Genomic DNA, 22183 nt, shown 5'->3' on the forward strand with positions numbered 1-22183 from the left:
AAGTAATCGATCACTCGACTACTCGACTAGTCTATTCAAGCCCTACCAAATTCCATTTAAAATCTTAAATGATTATCTTTGAGTTAAATTGACCTGTTTCTCTTACATCATCTTAACGTAAGCGTAATAAGAGAACTGATGTCAGAAAACTCCTTGTTGGTGGACAAATGTCTTCTTCATCTCCATCTTCGGTGGCGCTGTAACTTTCTTCTGTCTGCGTCAAGCATCCAACAGCATTTACCGGCAAAGCACTGGGATGATGTCCCCAGATGTTATCATACATGCCAAAAAAGTGAATGACTTGGCAGTCATTCCACTCATGTTGTTGTGATCTTTTGTTTTTAGGTAAAAACTGCACACCGTGAAGTTGAAGTCTCTCAGCAATAGTACAGTACACATTGCTGTTTCTTATAATTCTGTCAATTTGCCAGATAATTTCTTCTTCTGCTCTTATTAAAAGAAGCTCTTTACTTCTTTGTCATACCAGTTATTTCCCCTATTGGTAGAATTATTTTTAAATTAATGTTAGCTAAAACAAATAGAGCTAGCTTACTGTAGGCTACGTGTTATAGGCTGGAACTGACAGGCGTACATTGGGTTGTGTACCATGACAGCGGCTCTGCTTAGAGCGGCACTGTTTCACGTTTCATTTACACTGAATCAAAACAGCATTGCGTCACCTTTGATACTAGGGAATGAGATTTTAGGGCTGATTATATGAGGCATTGTGTCTTTACACTGAATTCTGAGCAGACACAGACCCGGTTTAGAGCAGCATTAAATCGGCTGTGTAAAGATGCATCAATAGTAGTCACTCACTGCCACATGCGCGCGTCCAAACTTTCTCCATTCAAAGAGTTTCTCAGTCCATTTTAATGCACAGTGAAATTACTCTTTACTTTTAAAAATATCCTCTTAGTCCAAGATGGTTCTTACTTTTGTTGTGGCTTTCTTATAAGACAGTGTAGGATGGTAAGTTGTCCTTAACTCATATGTTGGAATAATCAATGTCCACAAAACCATATCTTTTTCTTAACTTTGTGATTTAATAATCAAACATCATCTTACAATAAAAGCATGTTGAGAGCCATATGTTCCCCCCACCTGTACCTGTCTAATACAGTCTTAAGGGAAGGTTAATATGATGTTGAACAGGTGATCTACATCAACTCATAAAGTAAAAAATAATTTTTACACCGTCAGTTTAATTAGTTTTACCACCCCCTCTGAACTTCATAAGAGCAGAAGAAAGCACATTTCATTTGCAGGAAATTAAGCAATCATACATAAACTACCATTCAGTAGTTTAGGTGCAACAAGATTGTCCTAGAAACTAATTTATTATTATTATTATTATTTTTAATTGTTAACCTTGTTGCAGGCCTCATATTATTTTTCCATAAAATATTAACTATTTGCCTAATATTAAGACAATCTAATCAAAGAATGATTATTATAGCTGAATATGATGCAGATTATTAGGCCCAGATATACCATTTTTAGGATGGCCATATGTTCCATTTATACGGGACACGGAGCTGTGCACCGATCACTGAATGACACAGAAGTACAGCGAGAGTGATTTGAAAGCAAGAGAAGCCGTCTGCTCTGCTCTCTATAGCTCTCATGAAATAATGTCATACAATGATCGATCTGCACTGTGCACCTGGATATTTTACGCAATACAGAAATCCTGGCAAGTGTGCGTCCTGCAAAAATTCACCTCGTCACTCAGGTCACTATTTCCTGCACCACATTTGTCTGAAAAGATGATCTGCACTCTGACTCTGTATACGCACTTTGAGTCATAGTCCACTTCATAGTTGCTATTTCCTGTCACCATTGTTTGTATTCTCTGTAAACACAACAAGAGAAAAATATAGGATTGGAAACTCCTAGAATAAAAGAAGCTGGATCTTGTTTAACATGGCATTATGAGCTACACTATATGGCTCCACAATGACAATGTTTAAAATGTGGGTTGGTACATACTGCACTGTTTTAATTTCCTTTTTCATTTATTCTATACTCTTAAGGATTAAAATAAGACAGTTTTATGTGTATTTAAAGCTTTAGTAAGAATGATAATATGTAATAGTGAATAAAGATCTCATACTATTTTATATAAAAATACAGAACATGACTTACCTTATCGCACATGGTGTATGTGTAGTTGAATTTGTAGCAATGAGGTTTAAACTCTAAATCTGATACATGTGTTTGAAAACGGAGAGACTGGCCGACTCTCTCGATTGTTAGTTGAGGTTTGTTTAGTTTTACTGCAAAGGAAGCCCAAAAAGAAAAAAAGATAATTAATTAATGAGTGAAACAAACAGAGTGGAAACATTAGAAATGTGAAAAATATAGCTCATCTTCTCTAATACAGCTATTGTAGATATAGTTATATTTTTCCTCAACATGATCAACTAATAATATTTCTCAAATAATTTACTGATGAAAATGATAACTCTCAATGTAGTGTGCTGTATTTGAGACACAGGGTTCGTACAGAAACTGCAAAATTAAATTCCAGGAGTTTCAAGGACTTTTCAAGCACTACTGTTTTTATTTTCAAGGACTCATTTCCTTCTTCAAACTGATTATTTTTTTCCATGAATATGAATTTGTCAATATTTTAACTAATCAAGGGCTGTACTAATAATTGTTTTGGTAATTTACTGATTATTTTTACAATTGAGTAAGCTGATATTTTTGAAAAACAGGCTTTTGTATGACTATTTATATATAAACTAACGATGAGGTAATAATACTTCAAATAAAGTATCAAAACATGGTTTTATTGAACAACCCTGATAAAATATGCCTACACAAGATATGAACATAACCAACTTGAGTTTATTATGTATTATAACAAACACATGCAGAGGGAGCCAACGGCTTTGTGATGCTTCGCTTTACAGAGTGAGTCAATGACATTTAAATCAATGTCATTTTAACATTTGGCCACGTGCAACTTTTATTTTTAAATCGTGATGTTCTACTAATTGCATATTTAGAGATATGTTGATGAATTGTCCTGGGTTGGCATAGGGTTATAAATGATTTACATTATAGATATAATAAGATGACCTACATTGTTTTCTCAGATGAATGTTAAGCAACACAAACTCACAGTATATGCAGAGGAAGAGTTTGCGTCCTGAGCTAGTCATAGGTCATTCTTAAACGATTCGTTCATTTTGAACAAATCTTTAATGTGACTCGGGGAGAAGGAGTTGTTTCGGGGAATGATTCGTTCGTTCGGCGCACGCTCAACATTCTACAGTAGATCATGTTCGGTACACACTTCACTATTCACCGCACACCAGTGACCACTCCTCCGTTGTTGAAAGACAGACAAGCATGTTTGTGTGCTCATTCTCTGGGGAATACCTATTATTATAGTTCACACTTCGATTGATGTCTTTAGGATCAATAGTTTTTCAGAAAAGTGGTGAAAAGTACCTCCTCCGCCAGTGTACGGAAGATGATAGGGGTTAACAGTGTTCCCGTACAGTGCTTTATAACTTGATTTTATCAGAGAAAATTAACATTTAACTAATCAGCTGTGAACTGTTTATATATTTTACCTGAAGAAAACATTAAAAACCTTTTTATTTGGTTAAAATGCAAGTTAATTGCTGCTTTAATAAAGGGCTATGCAAGTTAGGCGTGTCTGAGTCGGGATATTAATTATGGCGTGTGAGTTCAGCATGAACCATGTGAAACGCTTGTGAATACCATTTCCATATCTTTCTAAAGACAAGAAGGGCAAATAATTTGCACTGATTAATAATAATAATAATGAAAATAAAGATCAACGAATGTGAAATCTTCATAAACTAAGAGATCTCTGCTGCCTGTCTCAGGTGAGGGTGACACTAAGTGGACATCGCCCGCAATCAATGTTTAAAAATTCACATTTCAAAGCATTTATTGAACAAAAGGTAATATATTTAACAATTTGTGATAACATAATATTCATTTCATAAAGGCTGTAGTACAGTTGGAAACATAAATTAAATAGAAATGTACATTTTCGCTGGTCTAGCTGTCTTCCCTCTCAAGCTATAGTCTTGAAGTGTATCTTGCCCACCGTCCATGTTTAAGCGCGGTGGGTGAACTGAGCAAACTTAAACTCAGATCTTACTGAAACAAACAGCGGATGGGTCTCTGTCTTCATCAGGGGTGGAAGAGAGAAACAAAAGGATGACACATATATTTTATTTACGACCTGGAATTATTCATTCAGCACTCAGCGCTAAAAACGTCCCCTGTATGAAACATTGTTGTGTACGGAGCATGGTTAGTCTACGTTACAGGAATTAGTTCACCTGTTCTTCGAATGTCTTCGGGGTTGAGTCATTCGTTCATCACATGACAGCCCCATAAACTTTAACCAATGTAGTCTGAACTGGAAAGAGACTTATATATAATAATAACCAACTCTTCATTACCTTTGTTACCACATTCAGTGTTATTGAAAAGAACCATCATCACAGAAATTCACACATTTATAAACTGTGAAAAATAAAAATGTAGAGACCAGAAACACATCACGTAACTGTAACAGTAAATAATAATTATAATAATGATGATAATAATAATAACTATGCACACGTTTGTAATGAAATTAATTTCTGTATCCAATGCTGTCACATCACGTGACAAAAGTAAGAACAACCCGAATACCCGAAAGATGAACTAATCAATTCTCTTTCTGGCTCCGACAGCATAGGTTTAGTTTATGGGTCTGTCACGTGATTAAGGAACGACTCAAACTGAAGACTTGTCAGATAAGAGCTGAGCTGATCATAGACTGAAGACCCAGGTAAACCATGAATTCATATTTTCTGTTTATTATAGCATTATAGTTTTGTATTGTTTGTAATATGATCAACGTTTGCGCAAGTAGTAGACGTATTAGGGATGTAACACAGAATATTTGAATTACATTATGCTAAAATGAATGAAATGACTTGAAAAAGATTTGTTGATTTTACTCAAAGGTCCGAGTCAGTACAATGATCCGAACTTCCCATCACTATCCCAAGCAGCTGAGATTAGGGTAGCCAACTTCAGAAAAGGAAAATAAGGGACAATCATTCTATTTCATAGAAAAATAAGGGACACACACACAGGCCTATTATATATATATTATATCTTTTATATCCTATTATAATATATCTATTATATCTTTTATATTTGTATATTTTTTTAATGGAGTATCTTATGTTCATCAAGGCTGTATTTAGTTTATCAAAAATACAGAAAAACAGTAATATTGTAAAATATTACAGCAATTTCTAATATGGGTTTCCTATCTTAGAATACTTTAAAATATAATTTCTATTAATTTATTATGACGCAGCACTGTATTTTCAGCATCATTACTCAAGTCTTCAGTGTCATGTGATCCTTTAGAAATCATTCTAATATGCTGAGTTATAATCATTGATGGTAATATTATCAACTGTTGTGATGCTTAATGTTTTTTGGAACCTGTGTTCCATGAATAAAACAAAAAGTTAAAAACATCAGAATTTATTCAAAATATATATTTTTCTAACAAAATCACTTTTAATCCATTTAATAATAAAATAAAAGTGTCTTTAAATTTACTGACCACAAACTTTTGAAAAGTTGTACATATTTAACACAATTCCAACATATGAGTGGAATAAATACTATTCTTTATAGTTTTTATTTATCCAAGAATCCTTAAAAATATCACAGGTCCCAAAAATATTAAGCAGCCACTGTTTCCAATGAATCAGCATAATTTAATGATTTCTGAATGATCATACCGAAGACTGGAGTAATGATGCTGAAAATGCATGATGGCTTTAAAGTAATAAATTATATTTTAAAGTAAATTAAAATATAAATATATTATGTTAAATTGCAATAATAGGCTATTTCACAAAATAACATATTTTTCTTAATTAAAAAAAAAATAATTTATATGTTCACATCTTATTTATTTATTATCTACGTGTTGTTGTTTTTTAATTCTAATTTTAATAGATGTTTACGACCTATATTTATTTATTTATTTATTTATCAGTTTATTTAACAGGGACAATGCAGTATAAGATTGCTACAGTTTCATGCAGCCGATGCTCTACATATAGGCTTCTAGCCAATGACTAATTTGCAGCCCCAGTCCCTGGTTAGGCTAAAAAATAAATAAAAAAAAGACAGAAAACAAAATAAACAACTAAGTCTATGTACAACCATCAATGTTCACATATCTGCTTTTGTTTGAACCACTTTTTCAGTTTTGTTTGAAAAATATTCAACTGTGTTTGCATTTTCAATTCAGCTGACAAGCTGTTCCATAACAATGTACCTTGAACTGTAAATGTAGATTGTGCAAATTTAGTTTTTCTCTGTGGTGCTATACAGTTCTGTGTAGTTGCACCTCTTGTAGCGATCCCCCTACTACTCTGTTTTGATATTAATTTGCATATAACTTTTGGCGCAAGATTGTTTAAACATTTAAAAAACATTTTAATAACAGATGAATTTATAAAATTTTCAAAACTAAGCAAACTATATTTTTATAAAATGCTACAGTGATGCCATCTGATTGGTTTCTTATCCAAAACTTTTAGTGTTTGTTTATATAAGGATCTAACAGGTTTAATAGTCAGTTGAGAAACCTGACTCCAGACAGATAAGTGTGAAAAAAATCATTGCATGCATGTATAACTTGGCTGCTTTCAAGGATATATATGGTCTAATCATGTAAAAACAATTCAGATTTGTTTTGATTGTTCTACATAGCTTCTTAACATGCATATCAAATTTCAAATGAGAGTCTAAAATAACACCTAAATATGTAAAATTAATAACTGTTTCAATTTCCTTTTGATTGATCTTAATTATAAAATCACTCATTTCCTTCTTTCTTATTGAAAAACACATTGAGACAGTTTTTGTACAATTCAGGGTCAAACAACTGTTTTGTAACCACTGTGACACACCAATCATTTCATTTGTTAATATTTCTGCGGCTAAACTTGGAGTCTTTGAAGATACATAAATGACTGTGTCATCTGCATATAACTGACCTTTTGTTTGCTTACAACAGTTTGGAAAATCATTAACATATAAGGAAAACAACAATGGGCCCAAAATTGACCCTTGAGGGAGACCCATATTATTATTTCGTAAAGCTGATCTTGAATTATTAATTTTAACACACTGATGTCGGGATTCTAAATATGATCTAAACCAATTCATTGCCTGCTGAGTGAAGTTAAATAAATTCAATTTGTGTATGAGAATTTCATGATTCACAGTATCAAATGCCTTTTTAAGATCTAAAAACACTGCACCTACTACATTACCTTTATCTAAGAATTCCTTAGTAAATTCTGTGAGATAGCAGTTTGCCATTTCTGTTGAATACTTAGGCCTAAAACTAAACTGTTTAGAATAAAGTAAATCATGTTTTTCTAAATAATTGACAAGTTGTTCAGCTACCAATTTTTCCAGAATTTTTGAAATTGCAGGAAGAATAGAAATTGGTCTATAATTCTGAACCTCATCAGCTGATCCTGCTTTGAAAATTGGAGTTACAATACTAGTTTTCCAATTTGAAGGGAATTTATTTTCTCTAATTGATAAATTTATCAGATTTACCAAGGGCTTTATCAAACAAGCACTATATGTTTTTAGAACATTTATTCCAAATATATCTTTAGCCTTGAGTTATTCAGTTGATTAATAATTTGAAGTATCTTATGTTCATCAACCTCAGAAATATGAAAGGATGAAGGTGTGCCATTTATTATTCTGGTCAGAGGAGAACTGACCCCCCAACTGAGCCTGGTTTCTCCCAAGTTTTCTCCATTCTGTCACCGATGGAGTTTCGGTTCCTTGCCGCTGTCGCCTCTGGCTTGTTTAGTTGGGGTCACTTTATCTACAGCGATATCATTGACTTGATTGCAAATAAATGCACAGTCACTATTTAAACTGAACAGAGATGACATCACTGAATTCAATGATGAACTGCCTTTAACTATCATAACTATCATTTTGCATTATTGAGACACTGTTTTCCAAATGAATGTTGTTCAGTGCTTTGACGCAATGTATTTTGTTTAAAGCACTATATAAATATAGGTGACTGATTACATTTTGAGGTAGTTGTATAGTTTTAAAACACATAGCAAGCTCTTCCACAGACTGAGTAAAATATCTATTAAATTCATTGGCAATTTCAGTGCTATCAGTATTTAATCTACCATTTATGTTCAGCTGCACTAAAGGTTTTCTTTGTGTACCCTCTTTTTTAGAAAGTTTATTTATACACTTCCAAAGAGATGAGCTATTTCCTCCTGATTCTGTAACCAATTGCTCAAAATATGCAGTTTTTGCCTTCCTCATATCACTAATTACTTTATTTCTTAATGATTTAAAATGTATAATATCTGTCTGCGTTTTTGTAAGCAATGACTTTTTCAAAGCTATATCTCTCTTTTTCATTAGTTGATAGATATCTGAATTTAACCATGGTAGAGATACATTTTGTCTACATTTTAGCGGTTGTGTGTATTTTTGAATAGTTTTTTCAATAGTTCTCATCACAGTTTCACTGTTTTTGTCCAATTCACCAATTTGTAATACATCATCCCAATTTATGTTTTTCATATCATTTTCAAATTTTAACATTTTGCTCTGAGGAATACCTACTTTTCCTGGTTTAAAGATTTGATGAAAATTATTCTGCAAACGTTTCTTGGTTAATTTCCTAACAACCAGGATCATGTTATGGTCAGACAAACCTGTCAAAAGATTATATGTTTTTATTACCCTTTCAGGTTTATTTGTAAATACCAAATCAATAAGAGTTTTACTTGTTTTTGTTATTCTTGTTGGTCCTTTTATTAACTGGTTAAATTTGTGTTTTGCTATAATTGATTTCAGATTTGCTTACTATGTTTGTCTGACCAATTTATGTTAAAATCTCCAAATATAACAGTTTCAATACGCCCACTTAAAAACTTCAACATTTCCTCTAAATTATTATAAAAAGACATGTCATATGAAGGTGGATTATACATGATCACAAGATTAAAATTCATTTTTGGGGACAATATAACATTTAACGCCAAACATTTTAATCCAGCAATATCTAGTTGTACCTCAGCATATTTAAAAATATCTGTAATAATAAAAACTTCCTAATCATCCGGAAGAAGGAGGCGGGAACTGGCGCACAATTAAAACATTTTAATAATTTAAAAAATAAACACAAAACAGCGCACCAGCCCCTCACGGATGACTGGTGCGCCCAAAATAAAAACCAAAACTTAAAATAACGTCCCAGGCCTGGTCCTCTCTCGTCCTTCACTATAGTCGCTCCAGTTTTATATCCTTCCATCTCCTACGTGGGACTCGATACTGGCGGTGGGGCGCAGGTGTAGCTCATCTCTATCACTACACCTGGCCTCACTCCTCGTTCCCACGTCTCTCGGCCCCGCCCCACTCGCCACAATATCCTTAATATAAATCATTACTCCCCCTCCTCTTCGTGATGGTCTATCCTTTCTATAACAACTATAACCAGGAATATCAATCATGCATGATGGTATACTGGTAGACAACCAGACAAGTTTCACTTAACGCTAAGAAGTCCAGGTTTGAGTTAATAAGCAGGTGTTCAATTTGGTCCCTCTTTGATATAATACTTCGGATATTCAGGTGCCCCCCAAAATACCCTTTGGTTTGAGTTTTGAGTCCCAGATCACTCTGGCATGATTCACAGTCTGAAATAATTTTAACTGTTTCTGTTTCTTTGCAGCATGGTTGATGGCTGCTTTTGTCTTAAAGTTTTCATGAAGTACTTGTAGTTCGTCTGTTTGTTTTGCTCCAGACAACATATCATTTTGTCTATGGAAAAGAGATTGTTTAGACTCACCAAAGTTCTCTGAATCAGGGACAGGTTTACTACAGAGCTCTGATGTTTCAAACATGTATGCATCCTGCAAGATATCCAAAGGTAGTTTGGCCAAACACCCAACATCTCCCAGCTTGTGCCCTGAAGGTCCACTGATCTCTTCCCCCCAGTTCACTCTCCAATTTGAATTAGACTCAATCGATCCACTTACTGATTCAGTTATATGTTGATTTGTTGATGGTCCTGGGTTCATCTGTATATCGCCGCTGAGCAAGAGAAGAATCAGTAGAACCTTTGCATTATACCATTTACTTCTCTTGACATAGCGATGACTTTCTTTTCCTTTACGATGATGATGGTTACTTTGCCAGCAAATAGATATAGATATATATATATATTCCAATTTGAGCTTGATTAGTTTGATCAATTATGAGTATAAATACAGGGTACCTCCTGGGCTAGTCTAGAACATGCAACCACAATTATGGGGAAGACTAGTGTCCAGAAGACAATCATCAACATCCTCTTTATGGAGAGAATCTATGGGGTATTGTGAAGAGGAAGATAAGAAACATCTGACAAACAATACAGATTAGCTGAAGGCCTCTATCAAAGAAACCTGTGCTTCATAATGCCTCAGCAGTGCCATAGACCTATCTCCTCCATGCTACGCAGCATTGAAGCAGGAATTCATACAAAAGGAGCCCTTAACCAAGTATTGAGTACATATTTAAACCTGCTTTGGAGATCTTGAACATTTCTGTTTTGTAAATCTTTTTTTTACTGATCTTTGAGAAAATATTAAATGTTTTTGAGATACTGAATATTTAATTTTTAAAAGTCGTAACCATCAGAATTAAAACAAAAAATTCTTGAAATATTTCAGTTTGTGTGCAATGAATCTAGAATATAAGAAAGTTAGCTTTTTTTAAATTAAATTTAAAATAAATAAATAACTTTTACATGATAATGAAAGTATTTTTTTAGATGTACCTGAATACAATGGGCCTACTGCAGACAGTATAAATGGAAATGCATATTTTTCAATTAAAGATAACTTATAAAATTAATACGGATTGCTTTAGGTGCTTGACACGTAATTCATTATTTTGTGTTTTAAGAATGATATTCAAGGTTAAGAATATGCTGGAAGTTATTTAAATATAAAATAGTTTTATCTACGTATTTAACAACATTACCTACATTAAAGAAAGACGACTTTCCTTATTGATCACGTCTTGCCTCAGGTAAAATTCACATTTTCTTGTGTGGCTGGATGTTGGAATCACGTTTTTTGCATTCACCCAAACTGAAGTCGAAACACGGACGTTAATAACCAGCGCGAGTCCCACTCACTGTGAGTGACCAGCCGGCAGAGGATTCCCCTTGGTCTTAAAGCCTCCCTCGAACGGTTATGCTCAAAAAAAATTATTGATTCTCAGTTTAGAGTTTGGTATTCATATGGTCTAGGTGGGTATGCAGCATATGCCTTAAATATGGGACAAACAGTGTTCCCTACAGCTTTCATAGGGAACAATTCTTTGATGCCTGTTTCCAAGGGTTTTCGAGGACTTAAATTTCAAAAAGTCAAATTCATGTAATTTTTTAACGCTTTAAGCACCTTGTACGAACCCTGGAGAGAAGTGGCTGTTTAACTGCCTTTCTGTGCAGAATTAAAAAAAGGATATGTTCTATGCAAAAAGAGTATGTTTACCGAAATGTATTGGACCTTCATCTAAGAACGTGTTGTATACAGGTTTACCCATATAAGTGCCATTGAACAGGTAGAACATCTGTGTCATTTCCTTGAGGAAAGTATTGTGTATGACACATTCTCCAGTCTTCATCTCATTGCACTTTATTACTGTGTCATTCTGAAGTGACCTAAAACACATACATTTACAACCATTGCATGGTTGAAACAAATAATAACAACAAATGAAAGTAAAATATACAAAACAATGGTAAGATAAACAGTTACATACCAGTAATAAAAACCAAGGTCTTGGACATCAACATCAGAATGCCATGTGCACTTCAATCTGTTGTGGGAATACTCGAAGCTCCTGTTTTTCACCAGAATCACTGAAGGGAATGTGGAGATTTCAAATCAGTCCTCAAGACTGGAATTTTACAGTTTATGAATTTATGAATGTGAAATTAATCTGTGGATTATGTTAGAGGTGAATCTTAATGTTTGAGTTCCTTGACTATGTAAATAAGTGGTTTATTGTTTAAATCTAAAGAGTTTGATGGGCTATGAAAACTCACTGTAACATTAAAAACTCAATAAATACATCAACACATGAACACCCATATATACATGTCAATGTCACTGCGTGAATAGAGGAATTTCGGGATAAATCTGACAAGGGAAATTTCAGTGAAATGTAAGGTGTAAACCCCTGTACGAAAATTTCCCTGAAAGAAAAGTGTGCTGAGTCCCGTACACGGCCATACACTTGAGATGCACAGAGATTTCTGGATACAGGATATTTCTGATTGCACACACCAGACGTGTTCAGAGATTTACAGCACACCAGCCCTCATGGAAATTAACCATGGTTTTATTATAGTAAAAATCTATATACTATGTTTTTTGACAGATTGACTGCCATTTGCATAATGACTTTTTTACTACAAATACCACGTTAAGCTATGGTTAGTGTATGTTATGTTAGTGTTACCCTGGTACAGTAAATACAATAACCATGTTTTTTGGTTTTATTTGTATGTTTAATGTCGTAATTAAGGGAGCAAGTGCTGTCTTGTTTTTTTTTCGGGGTGTTTATCAGTAAAAAATCAATCAACCAGTCACTTTAAATCTGTAGGCTAGTATACATTTTTCCAAACTGAATCAATCTAACAGATTCACAATTTTGAACAGAATTGCAAAATTTGTGTGAGATTAATAAAATAAAATCCACACTATTCGCGGTAGTGTTATATTCCGGGGTGTGTTTTAGTTTAGTAATAGAGGTAATGAACAGTATCATGCACTGACACTGACACAAGAGCTGATTTTACACAAGAATCACAATGAGCTAGTTGGATTTCCATCTTGCCGCCATCTTGGATTTCCGGTTGTGCTAAACGTCAGTGCAGAGAACCGGAGAATCCAAATATTACCTTCTATATTTTTACAGGATTTATAATATAATTCAAATGCAAATAAGATATAAACTGCTATTATTACTATACTATAAATGTTACCTGAACCAGTGGATTTGAAACTTGTGTATGTTTGGGTCTGGTGAATGAATTAAATACACTTGTTCCCTACTGTTCACAAAATGAAAGTTGAACTCATGGTGTGTATACAGAGATACATAATGTATTTTTATCTTACCAAATATGTAAATGTACAAATTACTTATTTCTCGAAAATGTTTGTATTCATTTTTTTTATTTATTAAATATTTACCTCGTGAGACGTGGGCTGCGATTTATCTTCAGAAGTATCCATTTCTCAATTGTACACATACATCAGTCTGTTTCATAATTATTTTCACAACATATTTTATTATTTTACACAGTAAAGTAATACATGACTCATTTTAATATCTGTTTTTATCTGATAATTAATGCAAAAGAATAACAATATGCATGCTGCTCATAGACAGATAATGATCATTAATAAATCATTAATTGTATACATCTAGCCAAGTTTCGTATGTAAGTTTCCCTTACAGTCAATGCAAGCATCTCAAGACCGGAAGTAAGTATGCACACACTCCTGTCGCTGAAGCTCACCAGCACCATCTTGTGCATCGAGCCCATTCTTGACGCTTGTTAATCGAATCTTTTCAGAATCGACTTATTATTATTACCCCTCCCCCTCCCCCCGCAGCTGCCGTTTTTATATTTGCGCATGCTAACAGTGTCCGAGAGATTTACTTCAGACAGACGAAGGTACGTGTGAATATATAAAACCATTTTGAAAAACATGTTTACAAGAACATAAAATTAAAAGTTGTTGTTATATTTTGAATATGTATTTCTAGTATGTTTCGAGCCATTTATTCATGATAATAGATTATAATATTTTACTTAACTGGTTTTAGATTAAAGTTTTTGTCTTCTGTGTAAAAATAACTTCCTGATATAATACTTTTAACATTAACCGTTTAACATTATTTACCTTTGCTATTATATTCCAATATCATTATGCCTCAGTTAGCTAGTTATAAATTAAGAATTGTTGTTTTAGATGTGTGTTTTATGTGTGATGTGTGTTTTATAATTTATATTGCTATTTTAACGACGGAAAAACGGTTGGCTCGCCCGAGCACATGGTCTTAACGGGTTGTCCATATTCTCTTAATGAGTAATGGGTGTTTTTTAGGCGTAACATGTAATGAACCAATCAGAGTCTCATCTTCCATTCCCTTTGAGAGCCAGTTGCGCTCTTGCCATGACAGATTTGCTATTTACATGGCGGAATTTGGCAAGCGCAAAGACAGAACTCGTCTCTGAGATTAAATGAAGCTGCTTGTGTGTGAACAAATAGATTCTGTTACATGCAGTGACTATTATGACATGTAGGCGCATATATATATATATATATATATATATATATATATATATATATATATATATATATATATATATTTGTTTGTTTTTTTATTAGCCTACAAAACATTCTTATGCATTGTAGTTCTTTAATTTTTAATATGTGGTATGTTGGTGTGCTGCTGTGCATCCCTGTGTTTAATAAGCAGTGTGTACGCTCTTTAAATAACAAAGAAAAAACATTGCACCAGACTTTGACCAGGTTTGAGTTGGTCTATGGCACAGTCTATTTTCAGCTCCTTAAACAGCACCTGAACATACATCTTTTTTAGACCAGCACGCCCATGAGCGCAAATGCATTTGCTAATTAATCGACGTGGCACTGGACGGGAAAATGCATACAGCGCCGGACTGAAACTAGCAAACACACTTGGACTGCGCCTTGCGTCGCATTGCGCTGGGTGTATTATCGGGGCCTTAATGTTGAAGTGCAAATTAACACCTGACCACTCTTGTGGTTTTGCTACTGTTGCAATTAAAAATTGTAGAAGGGTAAAAACATAACAGGCAAACATTGGTATGATGTGGTACGACATTGGTACGATAATGGATGTGAGAATAATCAATCATTGACAAAAATAGTTGTATTGGCGGCACTGAGGGGGGCCCATGTAAAATTCTGTTTAGGGCTCCATAAAGGCTTGGGCCAGCCCTGGATTAACATCAGATGAAGGTTAGTATAAATACATAAAAACATTTAAATAACATGTCTTTCAGAAAATAACATTAAAATCTGTTCAATGTTGTATCATCAACTGTATTTGTAGCCTAGTGATGTTTTGAGCCATTTTTTCCCAGTGCTGTAAAGTTGCTGTGTGGCGTTCTGTAACACTATTAAGTTAAAAAACCTGATCTGAAGATGTACATGATTGATAAACAGATGGACTACTGGAGGGAGCACTGACCGGGTAGCACAGATAGGCAAACTACTTACCCTGCAGTGATCTGTCATTAGTCCTGTCCCCTGCACGGCTTGCAGTAACCCTCCTTCACATCACAATCACAATCAATCACTCCCTGATATTTTGTGATGTCATATTCTATTAAAACATTTTTCATATTATAATACACAGGGCCAGCTCCAGGCATTTGCAGGGGTGCCCACCCAATCAGAATTAGATAAAGAATACATTAAAATGTTATTTTATCTTTATTTCTTTCTTTGTGTGTGTGTGTGTGTGTGTGTGTGTGTGTGTGTGTGTGTGTGCAGTTAAAACGAATCTGAAGCGGACTGTTTTTTTTTTAGAAGTTTAAGCTATAGTTTGAGACTGCCCAAACAATCATAAATTAACTCTGGAAAATTGGAGCATTTTTTCTTTTATAAACTGAATACAAAGTGCGCTGAATTCATTAGGAGCTGTAGTCTGTTGCAGTAGTTAAAATGGGCAAAAATATTTGCATGCTATTGCAGGGGGATGTGCGAGTTATGAGGATTTTAATACACAAATATGTATCATAGCCTACCACTGAAATAACCTTAGCAGTTTCAATGTTTTACAAAAAAAAAAAAAAAAAAAAAATCAATAACATGCATTCATTGCATGGATGGGGCATGAGCAAATGTAATCATCTTAAATGCATGTACTGTAGACTATACAGTTGAGAGCTTACCCCTTTTGACTTAAATTAAATAAAATTAAAATTAAAAAAAAAAAAAAAAATAATAAAAAATATATATATATATATATATATATATATATATATATATATATATATATATATATATGCATTTAGCAGACACTTTTATCCAAAGCGACTTACAGTGCATTCAGGCTATCAATTTTTACATATCATGTGTTCCCGGGGAATCTAACCCCCAACCTTGCGCTTGATAGTGCAATCTTCTACCAATTGAGCTACAGGAACACTTGCCATTAATGTTGAATGTATGAATTACTATATCAACAGGCTTGACTGTAATATCCAGTGATTCAAACTATTCTACTTTTTCTTTTCTTTTTTCAAATTCCACCGTTTTGAATTTAAAAAGTTGTGCTGTCATTTACGTGATTCATGTAATTCATAATTAATGTGATGACAATAGCTTTTTTCTGTCTTGCATTTTCAACATATAAGTAATACTACTAAAATGTAATGGGTGTAATAAAATATTAATAAAATATTATTTGCAACTGATATAAAAAATATTTTGTATTTTATTTTATATTAACATATTTAGATCCTTTACCATTACCATAGTGTTCTGGTCTTAATATTTTCCTCAAAACAATAGTTCCATTATAATTTTCTGGATATGATTATGTCCTTGTTTTGTATAAATGAAAAGGTAGGTGAAAAAAATCACCAGTGTAGAAACAATGAAACAGAAAAAGAGAACAAAGAGTTTTAATTATTATTATTATCATTCAATAAAGAAAAAAATTTTAATGTGATGTGAAAGTGCATGATATTCTAGGCTGCGGGGGACATGATAAATGTTTTTTTTTTTCCATTGTAAATATAACAGGCTATAATTAATGTAGTTAATATAACAATATCAACAGCACAAGGAAAAATGCCCACCCAGGATACCTACCAGCCCACCCCTTTGTAGCTTTCAAGAACGGGCCCTGATTATATACAATCCCTTACAAAGATTAGCAATGGCATTACTATAGTAAAAGTATAGTAGGCTAATAATCATGTTCTTTGGTATTTTATATGCATATAAAAATTATGTTTATTTTATGGTATGTTTTTGTGGAAATGATTAGGCAGCACATATAGAATAACACTGTTCATTTCAAGGCACTTCAGTGGGCCTTAATGTTACCTGTTTTGTTTTCTATAAATAGCATATTTTAACAACAGTTAAGAACAAATTCCACATATGATCGCAAAGGGAAGTTTTTGCAAACACTCTATGGTAGTTTTTATTATTTATTAATGTTATAAATGGTCTTATATAGCTTGATGTTAACGTTAGCTCTAATGTAGCTGCAGAACAGGTGGAATTATGCTTCATGGTGTATTTTGTCATAATAATTGACGTAAGGTCATAAGAAAATGTTTTGCTGTATTTTTTTAGAAATACTTTTGATAGTAGGTGGGTAAAAGGAAAATAGACGGCGCTCTGGTCCACTGTGCCCCACTGAGGGACATATTTTGTATGTATCTCTTATCACATACAACATTTGTTCTCTTCGACCATAAGTGCTCTGCGAAGTGGATATCACCGGATATTCTGCCATGATTCCAATTCGAAACAATCTCGTATGTTCCATTCAAAGTGCATAGAAGTGCCAGACCTGAATTTAAATTGTATTTAGGTCCCACTTTATATTAAAAATCCATGTATTCATGTTTGTCTTTTGGCAGTAAATATTTATTTACTCCAAATTGTTATTAACTGAAAAAGTGCAGACTGATTTCCCAATTCTATACTAAATGAACAATACTATTACTTAGGTCTAAACAGACATCCTCAGATTGTGTAAATCTGTTTTGAAATAATATAAATTATCGAAAAGCCCTGTGAGTGTTCACAATATTCATTTGATTTGACTTGACAGGTGTTCTTAAGCAGCTTCATAGAGCCCATTATAATTTTGTTGTTTAAACATTCATTTTTGCTTGTTATGGTTATTCTCCATCAAGGGGCTACCCAGCATATTCAAAAGTTTTTGTTAAGGATAAAGATAAGGATAAAGGATAAACTGTATTTGTCCCCGAAGGGAAATTTGTCTTGCGCAAAGTGCTACATTATTGTTCTCTGAACAGAAAATAATAAAAACAATAAAAATAGAATAAAATACAATGTTTGAGTCTGATATATAAAATACATATAATGCAAAATACAAGGTTCTCATATGTTAAATGAGCATTATTTTTGGTGGAATTCAGCATTTTTATCGAGGCAGGAACAAATGAAAGCTTCAGTCTATTAGTTTTACACATTGGCATTCTTAGTCTCTTTCCTGGTGGCAGTGTCTGGTATTCGCTAAAAAGAGGACTAGTAGGCCTGTAGTCATTTAGTCCTTTAATTTTGGATTTCTTTGGGATGGGGATGATGGTGGAACGTTTGAGGCATGAAGGGACTTCGCACAGCTCCAGCGATCTGTTGAAGATCTGTGTGAAGATGGGGGCCAGCTGGTCAGCACAGGATTTCAGACAGGCTGGTGTAACACAGTCTGGGCCTGGTGCTTTTTTCCTTTTCTGCTTCCGGAAGACCTGGCGCACCGCATCCTCGCTGATCTGAATTGCAGGTGTGGGGGAGAGGGGGGATGCAGGAGGTGAGAATGGTGAGAGTGCTTGATTGGAGAGGTGTTCAGGATGGGTTGCAGGAGCTGTTAATGGTGTGAACGGTAGTTTGGAGGGGCATTCAGGGCTGGTTGCAGGAGTTGTGAATGGTGTGAATGGTTTTGTGGGGAGGCGTTCAGGGCAGGTGATGGGTGTTCTTTCAAACCTGCAGTAAAACTCGTTCAGATCGTCTGCCAGTCGTTGATTCTCTACGGTGCTGGGGGGTGGTGTCATGTAATTGTAAGATGTTCTTTAGACTTTTCCACACTGATGCGGAGTCGTTGGAAGTGAACTGAGTCCTTATTTTTTCTGAATAATTCCTCTTTGCCGCTTTGATCTCCTTTTCCAATGTGTATTTAGCCTGTTTATACAAGACATTGTCCCTCTTCACGTAAGCATCTTCTTTGGCCTGACGGAGCTGTCTGAGTTTTGCAGTGAACCACGGTTTGTCATTATTGTAAATTAGTTGAGTCTTTGTAGGAATACACATATCCTCACAGAAACTGATATATGATGTTACGGTCTCTGTGAGTTCATCCAGATCGGTGGCAGCAGCTTCAAAAACACTCCAATCAGTGAGGTCAAAACAAGATTGTAAATCCTGCTCTGCTTCATTAGTCCATCTTTTTACAGTCCTTACTACAGGTTTAGCTGATTTTAGTTTCTGCCTGTAGGTCGGTATAAGATGAACCAGACAGTGATCAGAACGTCCCAAAGCTGCTCGTTGAACAGAGTGAAATGCATCCTTTATTGTGGTGTAACAGTGATCCAATATATTACTGTCTCTTGTGGGACAAGTAACATGCTGTCTGTATTTTGGCAGTTCACGGGACAGATTGGCTTTATTAAAGTCCCCGAGAATGATTAAAACAGAGTCCGGGTGTTGTTGTTCTGTCTCTGTGATCTGATCAGCGAGTTTCTGTAAAGCTGAGCTCACATGCGCTTGAGGAGGGATGTAAACACTGACCAGAATGAAGGAGTGAAACTCCCGCGGCGAATAGAACGGCTTGCAGTTAATGAAGAGTGTTTCGAGATTTGAGCAGCACGTCTTCTTTAACACAGTTACATCTGTACACCACCGTTCATTGATGTAAAAGCATGTCCCGCCGCCGCGCGATTTCCCCGTTGATTCTGATTCACGATCCGCTCTAAACAGCTGAAAGCCCGGCAGATGGAGCGCGCTGTCCGGTATGGTGTCATTCAGCCAGGTTTCCGTGAAACACAGAGCAGCAGAGTGTGAGAAATCCTTATTTGTCCGAGAGAGCAGAAGCAGTTCGTCCGTTTTGTTGGGTAGAGAGCGGAGATTTGCCAGACGGATGCTAGGCAACGGCGTTCGAAATCCGCGTTTTTTGAGTCTCACGAGCGTGCCAGCTCTTTTTCCCCGTCTGCGCGTCCTCTTGAAGCGTGTGATCAGCGAATCCGCTCCGCTGACAAGAATGTCCAGCAAAACATCAAAATAGTCGAAAACCAGTGATATATCGGGAGATGTGTGTTGCCGAATGTCCAGCAATTCGTCCCTGGTGAAACTGATTGCAGGAATATAACTAAAGACAGGACAAACAAACAAAAACACAAAAACAACTGCAGAGCACGTCACGGAGGCAGCCATCCTGTATCGGCGCCAGCGAAGAATGTTGACAGTGTAGGGGACCTGAACAAGGCTGTCTCCATGGCAACTTGCTCTGGCTCTATCACAATCTGCGGACTGAGGCACCTAAACTTAATCGCAACTCTACAGGCCTACAAATACACAAACTCTAACATACATACACACATATAATATGTACATATAGTACAGATATGCATTTACCCCCCTCCCCCTATCCTTCGCCTTCACCGCTTTGTACCGCCAGTCTGACAAACTGGTCTGTGACCAGCGATTTAATGGCTGCAGGACCGGCCGGCTGCTGCCTGCACTGGATTAACTCGAACCCCCCAACTTTTCTCCTCGCTTCCCTAATGTTATGCTGTATTTCTTCCTCAATTCCTTGTTTTCCTGTCCTGTCTACCCCCTTGTCATATCGTGTGTATGTTGTGTAATTTCGCTGGTACTTGTTACTAGTGACAATAAAGGGCTACTACTACTATATAGAGTGGCTGGAACCAGATACAGTACACAGTATGTAGTATTATGCATACTGTATAATTCCTATGCAGGATAATCTCGTGTGTTTCCATTGAAAACAAAAATCTGTCTGTCTATCTCTCTATCTGTCTATTTGTCTGTCTGTCTGTCTTTCTGTGTGTCTGTCTGCCTACATATCTTAGTCTTTGCAGGCTCAATGGGAGCAATAAAACTGGAAAACATTGTCACAAAGACTTCCTTACTGAAGGATGTGAGACAGCTGTCTCCACAGCACCAGACTTTCTCCTTGAAGCCTTCCACTCCCTCATCCTACACTTCGCGCCCAAGCACATTGGATTTTCAAACCTGGGCATGTTGTATCATATTTTGACATGGCGAATGAGACATCTGATCAGTGGCAATCTTTATACAGTATTTTATCATTATTATGTCTGCAGGTTATGCACATAATTAATCGAGGCCCTTCAGGAGAGCTACACACAATCATCAAAGGCTCTTCAAGAGGTTAGTGCCAATCTGTCAGCCTATGCGCCAGCCCCCATCGCCAAATCATTCGAACAAATTCCTAAGGAGGAGGCCATCAGCCTCTATCTAGCCCAGCAGTCATGCTACAACAAATCTAATTTAAATTTGTATTTATTTTTTTCCCAGACAGGTCCAATCATTAAGTTGTAATTATTTTTGTTGTTTTACATTTACATTTATTCATTTAGCAGACGCTTTTATCCAAAGCGACTTACAGATGAAGACAGTGGAAGCAATCAAAAACAACAAAAAGAGCAATGATATATAAGTGCTATAATAAGTCTCAGTTAGGTTAACACAGTACACATAGCATGGGATTTTAACTAATATAATAAATAAAAAGAAAACAGATAGAATAAAAAAATAAAAGATTAGAGCAAGCTAGTTAGAGGTCTTTACACATACACACACACATATACAATTGCATAATAAATGAAAAGAAAATAGAATACAAAAAGATCAGAAAGGTAGTTAGATTTTTTTAAAGAATATAATTAGAATAGTGAGTGTTAAAGTTAGAGGGTCAAATAAAGATGGAAGAGATGTGTTTTACGCCGATTCTTGAAGATGGCTAAGGACTCAGCTGCTCAGATTGAGTTGGGGAGTTCATTCCACCAGAAGGGAACATTTAATTTAAAAGTCCGTAAAAGTGACTTTGTGCTTCTTTGGGATGGCACAATCAAGCGACGTTCACTTGCGGAACGCAAGCTTCTAGAGGACACATAAGTCTGAAGTAACGAATTTAAGTAAATGAGTGCAGAGCCAGTGTTAGTTTTATAGGCAAACATCAATGCCTTGAATTTTATGCGAGCAGCTATTGGAAGCCAGTGCAAATTGATAAACAGAGGTGT

At 35.2% G+C, this 22183-nt stretch overlaps 1 protein-coding gene across 1 annotated transcript in view; it reads right to left on the reverse strand.

Annotated features, from left to right (window-relative positions):
* Positions 1-1024: 1024 nt before the first annotated feature.
* Positions 1025-22183, reverse strand: part of LOC128026696 (uncharacterized) — a 48342-nt gene continuing 27183 nt past the window's right edge. The window contains exons 4-7 of the mRNA XM_052613962.1: positions 11896-11995; positions 11625-11794; positions 2149-2279; positions 1025-1855 (exon numbers count right to left, since the gene is read on the reverse strand). Of these exons, the coding sequence (XP_052469922.1) occupies positions 1676-1855; positions 2149-2279; positions 11625-11794; positions 11896-11995 (581 nt within the window). The 3' untranslated portion in view covers positions 1025-1675. The remainder of the gene's footprint in view (positions 1856-2148; positions 2280-11624; positions 11795-11895; positions 11996-22183) is intronic.

Source organism: Carassius gibelio, chromosome A13 (assembly GCF_023724105.1).
Source record: "Carassius gibelio isolate Cgi1373 ecotype wild population from Czech Republic chromosome A13, carGib1.2-hapl.c, whole genome shotgun sequence".
In the NCBI taxonomy this organism is placed as follows: domain Eukaryota; kingdom Metazoa; phylum Chordata; class Actinopteri; order Cypriniformes; family Cyprinidae; genus Carassius; species Carassius gibelio.